The sequence below is a fragment of the Phyllostomus discolor genome, chromosome 12 (genome assembly GCF_004126475.2).
Source record: "Phyllostomus discolor isolate MPI-MPIP mPhyDis1 chromosome 12, mPhyDis1.pri.v3, whole genome shotgun sequence".
In the NCBI taxonomy this organism is placed as follows: domain Eukaryota; kingdom Metazoa; phylum Chordata; class Mammalia; order Chiroptera; family Phyllostomidae; genus Phyllostomus; species Phyllostomus discolor.
This window is the reverse complement of record NC_040914.2, coordinates 1,680,626-1,690,202: the sequence shown is the minus strand read 5'-3', so window position 1 is coordinate 1,690,202 and position 9,577 is coordinate 1,680,626. Positions and strand designations below refer to the sequence as shown.

The following is a 9,577-nucleotide window of genomic DNA, read 5'->3' as shown; positions in this document are numbered from 1 at the left end:
TCCCCAAGCCTCAGGAGTGCTGGCCCCAAGCTCACCTTATTTCCAAATCCAGGTGTTGGATCCACAAAAGAGAAACCAGGAGTTCAGGCACCCAGACCCAGAAGTCTGGGCGGACAAGGACCCACCCCTCTCAGACTTAAGAGGCCAGGCCTGCAGCCCCTTCTTCCCAAATTCCCAAGAATTCAGGTCTCCATTACCTCCTCCACAGCCCACCAGACTTAAGGCAAATGGTCACTGTTGATTTTCAAATTCTCCTCCTGGGCCTGTGTCGGGGTTGGGAAAGAGATTGGTGCTTAAATCCACTGACTCTAAGACTTAAGAACAGATTTTCTGACCCCCTGTCATACTCTCCCAACTGCGTCCTGCTGCGGGCAGAGGACCTAGATGAGTTCCCAGCTCTTCGGATACTCGGAGCTTCTCATTCAACAGAGGTCTGAATTCCCAGTCTTAGAATCCTGGAAGTCCAAGTCGCTGCCACTTAGGGAGGAACCCCAGAATCTGCGCTCGGGAACAATGGGAAACCTAAGCCAGGATCCCAGTCCCAGTGGGCTCAGGTAAGTCAGACCCACAGTCGCCCCTCAGCCTGCTCGAGGTCCCGCCCACCTGCCCGGGCAGCTGCGGAGCGTACCCAACGGGCCTGTAGCGTGGGAACGCCCCAGCTGGGCCGCATGTGGCAGTCAGGACAAGCTGCGAAGTTCCCAGCCTCCTAGCCTGACCAGCCCCGGCACCGCCGCCTCCCAGCTGTCGCCCGGCAACCACAGCCAAGTGGGGCGAGGGACTGAGCCCTTACTGCGGGGTCTAGGGAAAGGAGGGGCTGGGGGCCTGGATTCCTGGATCTTACTTAGGACTTGCTATGGTTTGCAGCGGTAACTAGGAATGCAGGGGGATATTTTGAGGAGGTGGTTTGAGAGAGAAGAGCAGAATCCTCTTCTCCGGGGTCCCAGCTGCCCCCAACCCAGGCAACCCGGCGCCCTCTTCCTGACCCCCAGGCTCTGAGGATCCCCGGGCCCCGCCTCCCCCAGGCGCGGAAACTAGCAAGGCCCCAGGGGTTCCCATTTATAGCTAAGTTTCCACTCAGCGCGGTCCCTGCAGGACTTGGGCTAAGCAAGTTTCTTCCACTCCCTCCTTTTCAACCCCGTAGCCCCGCAACCACGGCAGGGTGCATGTGTCCAACCCAGCCTAGACCTCCTCTTTCGATCCAGGTGTTCCGGCTCCCAGATCCCAGTTGGGCTGGGGCTCCAGTCCAAGGGGAGAACCCCGCCCTACTTTCTCGGATTCGTTGGGGTCTCGACTGTGGGACTTTCTTCATGGAAAGGGGGCGGGTCCCCGGGGGCACAAGGTGCGCCGGGGCGGGACGTATGGGATCAGACCCTCTCGGAGTCTCTCAGAGACTCAGTGCACGGACCTCGCTGGCGCTACAGAATCCGAGCCAGCGGACGGCCGGGCCGACTTAGGAACTCCAGGCCAGGGACAGAAGGGAGGTCCTAGCCTGGGGTGAAGAGTCGGGCGCGAAGGGGGCTCCAGGCCGGAGTGGCGGGAGGTGTGCTTTCGAGGAAGCAGTTGGCGGGAAAGCCAGTGCGACAGCAAGTCAACTGGATCTTGAGGGACACACACCCAGGATGCTGGTTCCTGCCCTCCTGGTCCTCTTCTTCTGCTTCAGAGGGCGTGCAGGTACTGCGAGGGGCGGGCGGTAAATATGAGAGAGGATTGTTTGCCAGTTGCTGCTTTACTAGGGTGAATGGGGCTGAGGATTCAGTCGGTCTTCTGGGTCTGAGGGAAGCAGGGTTTGGGGACTAAGTCCCGGGTCCTGAATGAGGGAGCTCTTGAATGTGTTAAACTCAGCTTTGCTCCCCCCTCTCATTCTCCTAGGCCTGTCGCCCCATTTCCTGCAACAGCCGGAGGACTTGGTGGTACTGCTAGGGGATGAGGCCCGGCTGCCCTGTGCCCTGGGCACATACTCGGGGCTGGTTCAGTGGACTAAGGATGGGCTGGCTCTAGGGGGTGAAAGGGACCTGCCAGGTGAGACTGTTCTCTCCATTCAGGAAGGGGCTGGCTCTTGGCTCCAGGGTGGAGATGCTGGGTTTAGGCTATAATTGAAGGATCTATTTTGACATTTTCAGGTTTGGGAAATTAATGGTCCCAAGTAAACATTTAGATGTCCTGAATTTTTAGTTTATACTTTGAGGGTGACCCATAGGGTTTGGAGATTTTTATTTTTATTATAAAACATTACAAAAATGCAGAAAAGCACATAAAACATAAATGGAAGATTTGCCCAATAACCATAAAATAGACACCCAAGTAACTACTACCCAGGTCCAGAAGCCCTTTGTATTCTTTTCCCCTATTATTCTCATTCCCTCTTTTCCCCAGGGGTAGCATCTAATTTGACTCTTATGGTGATTGTTTTCTGGCATTTTTTTCTGAATTTATCATCCCCAAATTTAAGTGACTCTGGATTGGGAAAGGCTTAGCGTCTCCCTGTCCCAACACCCACTTTTGGTGTGATTCAGAACCGTGATGTGACTGCCTCTTCCTTGATGCCAGGGTGGTCCAGGTACTGGATATCAGGGAATGCAGCCAGTGGCCAGCACGACCTCCACATTAGGCCTGTGGAGCTAGAGGATCAAGCATCATATGAATGTCAGGCAACACAGGCAGGCCTCCGCTCTCGACCGGCCCAATTGCATGTGCTGGGTGAGGATCCAGCCCACTCTTCTCCCTAGGGGTGCCCAGAGGGACAGCCAGTCCTAGCTGGGATTATTAGAGTCCATGGAACACAGAGGAGTGGTTGGTTAGAGCTGGGAAGATCAGGGTCTCTGGCCCCGGATTCAGCTCTGACCCCAGATCTACCCACAGTGCCCCCAGAAGCCCCTCATGTGTTGGGTGGCCCCTCTGTATCTCTGGTTGCTGGGGTTCCTGCAAACCTAACCTGTCGGAGCCATGGGGATGCCCGCCCCACCCCTGAGCTGCTGTGGTTTCGAGATGGGGTCCAGCTGGATGGGACCACCTTCAAACAGGTCAGATGCAAGTCCCTGTGCCAGCCCTTGCCCATTCAGGGAAATGTGGGGGCTCACTCAGACCACTGGCTCATCCAGAGAACAGGGCATGGGAGGGCAGGGGTTCAAAGTTGGGACCCTTGGTGTATAATTAAGGGTGACGACTCTAGGTCCAGATTACCTGGCTCAGTCACTCATTAGTTGATTGATCTTGGGTAGGTAACTTAACATCTTCTGTCCCTCAGTTTTCTTATCTGTACAATGAGGGTAATAGTAGTATGCACCCTAGCCCTGGCTGGTGTGGCTCAGTGGATTGAGCACCAGACTGCGAAGCAAAGGGGTTGCCTTTTTGATTCCCTGTCAGGGCACGTGCCTGGGTTGTGGGCCAAGTCCCCAGTAGGGGGGATGTGAGAGGCAACCACACATTGATGTTTCTCTCCCTCTCTACCCGCTCTCTAAAAATAAATAAATAAAATTAAAAAACAAAAATAAAAATAGCAGTATGCACCTCATAGGGCAATTAATTGTATTGAACAAAGCAATGCTTCTAATTACCCAAAAGAGAACCTGACATATAGTAAGCACTATATAAGGGGTAGATGAAATCATTGTTATTATTCATAACCTCTAGATCATACTGAAGGAAGGGACTACTGGGTCAGTGGAGAGCATCTTATACTTGACCCCTTCCAGCCATGATGATGGAGCCACCTTGGTCTGCCGGGCCCGAAGCCAGGCCCTGCCTGCAGGAAAGGACACAGCTATCACACTGAGCCTGCAATGTAAGTGTAGTTGGACACTGGGCCCTGAGCCTAAGGTTCTTAATGGAATAGGGGGCTGGGATCTCAACTTCAGGGTATGAGGAAGGAGGGAGCTGTGGACCTGTGGTTTCTGAGGGAATTGGAACTAGAGACCTGCCTGGACTCCCAGCTCAAAGGGAGGAGGGAACTGGGGACCTACCCTCCTAGGGTAGAGAGGCTGGGAATTTGACTCCTAGGTCATCAATGGAGATGTTCCAGGTCCTGGACCACAGCTGATTATTGATCCACCTCCACAGATCCCCCAGTGGTGACTCTGTCTGCAGAACCACAGACTGTACAGGAGGGAGAGAAGGTTACTTTCCTATGCCAGGCCAGGGCCCAGCCTCCTGTCACTGGCTATCGGTGAGGATGAAGATTACTTTGTGCTGGGGAGGGGCTGGGCCTGGGACATGAGTAAGTGTGCCTGGGGAGCAGAGACAGCACTAACAGCCCCACCACCTCCACAGGTGGGCAAAGGGGGGTTCCCCAGTGCTGGGGGCCCGAGGGCCAATGTTGGAGGTGGTGGCAGATGCCTCATTCCTAACTGCGCCAGTGTCGTGCGAAGTCAGCAACACTGTGGGTAGTGCCAACCGCAGCACCGCACTGGATGTACAGTGTGAGACTGGGCGTGCCGTGAATATGGGCAGTAGGACCTGCTAGAATGGGCTGAGGGCTAGACTGGGGAGTGGCTGCCATGGGCTGAGGAAGGAGGTGGGGAGGGTATAGGACACAGGCAGAGTTTAGCTATGTTGGGTCAATGCCATAATGGAGCAGGGGTGGAGGGAGGGTGTTGTGGAAGGGGGCCAATACTTGGGTCCTTGAGGGTGCCATTCCTGAGTGGCTGATCGCGGATCAGCAGTTGCAGCCCCACCCGGAGAATGTGACCCTTCCTTTCCTCCAGTTGGGCCAATTCTGCTGGCAAAGCCAGAGCCCACGTCTGTAGACCTGGGGGAAGACGCTTTGTTTAGCTGTTCTTGGCGTGGGAACCCTCTCCCACAGGTAACCTGGACCCGCCGTGGGGGCACACAGGTAAGATCCTATCGGGGGTAGTGATGGTGGCAGGCAGTGAATGGGGCTTTCTCCCAAGTTTCTGCCCCTGACACCCCTTCATATCCCAGGTACTGGGCTCCGGGCCCACACTGCGTATTCCTTCAGTGGGGCTGGAGGATGCAGGTGACTACATGTGCAGGGCTGAGCCAGGCCTCTCCGGTCTAGGGGGCGGCGTTGCAGAGGCTAGGCTGACTGTGAATGGTGAGAAACCAGTGCTTCCTAGAGGACTAGGCAGGTCCTAGGACAAGGATGGGCAAAGGGGGCTAAGTCTAATAGTGTGGGTAGAGGTTGGGCCTGGGGCTACTAGTGGGACCTCATGAAGTGAGCTTCCAGGGGTCTGAGTTTGTGAGGGGACTGGCCTGGTTGGTTGAGGTTAGTGAGGAGTCGCCTTTGAGTGGGAGGATGGCCCTCTCTTCTGACTGGTCCACAATCTCCAAACCAGCTCCCCCTGTAGTGACTGCCTTGCACTCAGCGCCTGCCTTCCTGAGGGGTTCTGCCCGCCTCCAGTGTCTAGTCTTCGCCTCCCCCGCACCAGAAGCCGTAGTAAGAAAACGTCCCTGCTCTCCTGACCCACCCAACTGTGGTCCCTGATCTCCCAGCCAGACTCCCAAAACTGTGTGACTACCTCTGACTTTCCAGAAACTCTGCTCCTCTCTCTTCCTCCCTAGTCTCCTCTGACCTCCTTCTTTTGTACCCTAAGGTCTGGTCTTGGGATGAGGGCTTCCTGGAGAAGGGGTCATGGGATCGGTTCCTGGTAGAGACGTTTCCAGCCCCAGAAGGCCAAGTTGGACAGGCTCCAGGCCTGATCTCTGTGCTACACATTTCCGGAACTCAAGAGTCTGACTTTAGCAGGGGCTTCAACTGCAGTGCCCATAACCGGTTGGGTGAGGGAAGCACCCTGGTCAGCCTGAGCCGTAGAGGTAAGACCCAGAGCCTGAGGGCCTCCCAAAATTTGAGGACCTCAAACTCCTAAAATGCCACAATCTGCAAAAAATGCCTTCCAAATGCAGAGACCCCAAACCTTAGGAGCCTCAAAACTATGAGTCCCTTGAATCCTGAGACCCCCCAAAAAATAGTTCCCTCAAATACAGAATGCTAAACTGAGACACCTCACATTCAGGTGCCCCAAAGAAGGGAATGTTAAAACCCTTTAAATTCTAAGACTCCCCAAAGCCAAAGAGTTTATTGTGAAACCCCAATTTCAGAAGCCCTTAAGCCCAGGGACCCCAAGCTTGGGTACTACAAACCTTGGGTACCCCAAAACTTGAAGACTTTTTGAATCCAGAGACCCCCAACTCAAGCCCTGAGTCCCCTGTTCCCCAGTTCCTCCCTGGTCTTCTGCTCAGCCTCCTCAAACTATCCCCCCTTCTCCTTGCAGACTTGCCGCTGCCTACTATGCAGATTGTGACTGGAGTGGCCTCCTCAGCCATGAGTCTCCTTATGGTCATCACTGGGGTGGCCCTCTGCTGCTGGTGCCAAGGCAAGGGTCAGTACCCAAGCCCTACCCCAGCTCCACCCACCATACACACACATGCACACACATACACACACACACCCTTGCCTTGCTCACTGACAGGCCTGACCTTGGGACCCTGGCCCTAGTACTGCCTCTCTAGCCCCTGTTGGGGCTTGGCTTATGTTCAGGCCCTGGTTCCTTCCTGAAGCCCTAACTCTACTTCCTCAAGATCACACTTCTTGCCCTCCTAGACGAGGGCTGTTATTGGTTCCTGGTCTCCTAACCTGATCCCCCCAGTCCTCTCTTTCCTGCTCATCGGTCTCCACAAACTGTGACCCTGACCCTTAGCTTACCTCTGCCTCTTCCCCTCCACTCCCACTCACTGTCCTTGGCCACAGCCTCTTTCTCCAAGCAAAAGAACCTGGTGCAAATCTCAGGCAGCAGACATGGTTCCAGTTCACAGGGCCCCGAGGAAGAGGGCACAGGCAGCAGTGAGGACCGGGTAAGAAGCTGGGGTCCCCAGACCAAACCATGCCTCTAGACCCAAATAGTAAGCCAGTCCCAATCTGGCACCAAAACTCAAGATGGGTCCTATTCCCAACATTGACCCCAGACCCAAAAGTCCCCCAAATCCAAATATGCCCCTGAACAAGTTATTCCCTAGACCTAATATGTCCCCAGAGCCCTTTGTTTCCCTGAGTCTAGGCCTCAGCTCCCTCCTGCCTGGCCTCCATTTTCCAGTTGAGGGTCCTTGGGGTCAGGCACTGGGGCAGGAGGATCCTTTGAGCAGCCCCATCTCACTGAGCACCCTTCCCCAGGGCCCCATCATGTACACAGACCACACTGACCTGGCTCTGGATGAAGAGGGGGCTTCGGAGACCAAGGTGAGTATTGAAAGGGAAGGGGCTTCCTTCTCTGTGTCTACAATTCTTTCCTGGCTTCTGTTCCCTCCTTTTTTACTCTTTTAGCTGAAGTACAGGGACAGAGTCCCCTCTGCTTTCTTCCTCCTGTCTTCTGTATTGTTTCATCGTCCTTCACAGCCTCAGTTTGCATATTTGCTGACTCTGCCCTCATATCTGTTCTAGCCTTGGCCTCCATCTTGAGCCCCAGATCAGGGTTCACTTTTTCTGTGCTTTCCCCCATCACAGTCATGTTTCAGGCCTCCTGGATACCTCCTCCTGGTTGCCTCCCCCAGGACCCTTCCACTTAGGTCCCACATTTGCCTTACATCTCTCCAGACCTGCCCCACCTTTAGGGTCCCCCCTCTCTCTCTGCTGTACCTAGAACGTGCTGTTCTATTTTCTTGGCTTGAAACACTCCTACCTTCCTTCCCTTACCTACTTAATTCTCTCCATCAATTCCTCTTGTCTTAGCTCAGGTATTTCTTGTTCTAGAAAACCCATGCTTCCCTCCTCATATCCCTGATCATTCTGTCCATGTTTTACCTGTCACAGCCAGGAACACTCTAATCTGGGCTTCTCCATCACAGCCTAATCACTGTGCTGAAACTTCTCCCACCAAAGCCACAATAATCTTGCCTGTGCTTCCCCATAAAGCCCCATCATCACAGTTCCAGCTGCTCTGCCTGTACTTCCCCCGGTATAGCCCTGACCCATCTGGGTTCTGTCTGGTGATCTGTCATTTTCCCATTGGCCTGGTATCCCCATGAGGACAAGTCCAGGTCTGTCCAGCAGCAACATAGGGCATAACACAAAATCAAAGCCATGGGGTTCTTGGGCAGATGTATGAGTAAATATCTTGGTCTCTCTCTCTCTCTCTCTCTCTCCCTCTCTCTCTCTTGCTCCTCCCACATCTCCTTCCACACCACCACCTCTTGGGAGGGTTATATCTCTGTCTCTGCTTTTTTCTGCCTATTTCCTTCTGTTCCTTTGTCCTTTGTCACTGTTTCTCTGCCTCTGTCTTCCTACCAGTCTACATATCTGTCTCTTTGTCTCTGCCTGCTCCTGTTTCTGTCTTTTGCCTCTCCCTAGGTCTGTCTTGATCTCCATCAGGGGTCCTCATCCCTTTATACCCTCACATACTCACAGACCCCATTTGTCCCCTTAGGACCCAACCAACAGTTACTACAAGGTCCAAGGAGTCAGTGTGAGCCTGAGCCTTGGTAAAGCCCCTGGAGGAGGCCTCTTCCTGCCACCACCCTCCCCCCTTGGACTTCTGGGTACACCTCCTTTCTATGACTGCAATTCACACCTGGACATGCCTCCCCGCTGCAAACTGTATAGAGCCCAGGCAGGTTATCTCACCACACCCCATTCTCAAGCTTTTACCAGCTACATCAAACCCACATCCTTTGGGCCCCCAGATCTGGCCCCCGGGACTCCTTCTTTCCCATATGCTGCCTTCCCCACACCTAGCCACTTGCGTCTCCAGACTCATGTGTGACATCTCTCCAACTGAAATGTTGGGATAGTCAACTTGTCATAATAGATTGTCCTGATTTCTGAACAACCAGAACAAGTTAGTGACCTTACTCCTCCAGAACTAAATATCGAGGGGAGGGATAGATCATTATTATTGCCTGGGTCATTGATGACAGTTTGATCAGCCAAAGGGGATGCCCCAAGTGGGGCAAGATGGCCACTATGTCCACCTATTCCCCTGCGTAAAAGAGATTCAAGATGCCAAATGGCCCCTTTAAAGAGGAATAGAGACAGGTTACAGTGGGAGTTAGAGGCAAGTTGTAGGCAGACACTGAAAGAAGATATTTGCATAAGAAAAAAGTAACATAGGGCAGATTAAGATGGAGGCCAGACCAGGCTCTGTCCTGGCTTTCCCTGAGGTGCACTTTGCTTGGCCAATGGAAGTGAAGCCAAGATAGCAGGTCACTTCTTGGGAACCCAAGATAGCTACCACCTTGATTCCTTCCACCTTCCTTAAAGGCCTTGGAAGAATTGGGTCCAAGGAGTAAGGACAGGGTGAGATCTGTCACTGGAGGGGGTGGGGATGGAACCTGAGGATAAGGGGATATGTTTAGTTTTAAAAATTAAAATTTGTGTTCAGGATTCTCTTGGCGTTATTACCCTCTGTCAAGAAAGGGATCCATCAAGCCTCCCCCAAGGCCCTTCCTCTACCCCAGGCTATGAAATGGCTGTAGGAGCAAAACCAGGGGCTCCCCCAAGTCCCTGGTTTTCCATTTAGCACTCCAGGCTATTTTGATATATATCTACACAAACATACATGCACGGATGCACACACATAATAGAGAGAGACTAGGGGTGGGGAAATAGAAATTCCCTGGTCCTTTGAGCAAA

At 53.5% G+C, this 9,577-nt stretch overlaps 1 protein-coding gene across 2 annotated transcripts; it reads left to right on the top strand.

Annotated features, from left to right (window-relative positions):
• The first annotated feature begins 231 nt into the window (after positions 1-231).
• Positions 232-9,294, top strand: KIRREL2 (kirre like nephrin family adhesion molecule 2). 2 transcript variants are annotated; one of them, XM_028529743.2, is made up of 15 exons: positions 233-1,671; positions 1,870-2,019; positions 2,548-2,697; positions 2,860-3,020; positions 3,631-3,781; positions 4,057-4,162; positions 4,267-4,415; positions 4,701-4,828; positions 4,918-5,050; positions 5,292-5,392; positions 5,550-5,769; positions 6,228-6,335; positions 6,704-6,807; positions 7,124-7,189; positions 8,373-9,294. In XM_028529743.2, exons 1-15 carry the CDS (start codon positions 1,620-1,622, stop codon positions 8,706-8,708), a joined length of 2,115 nt encoding a protein of 704 aa, XP_028385544.1. In that variant the 5' UTR covers positions 233-1,619; the 3' UTR covers positions 8,709-9,294. The 2 variants fall into 2 exon arrangements, with proteins under 2 accessions (XP_035869005.1, XP_028385544.1); XM_036013112.1 differs by lacking the exon at positions 1,870-2,019 and having other exon boundaries at positions 232-1,671.
• Positions 9,295-9,577: the final 283 nt, after the last annotated feature.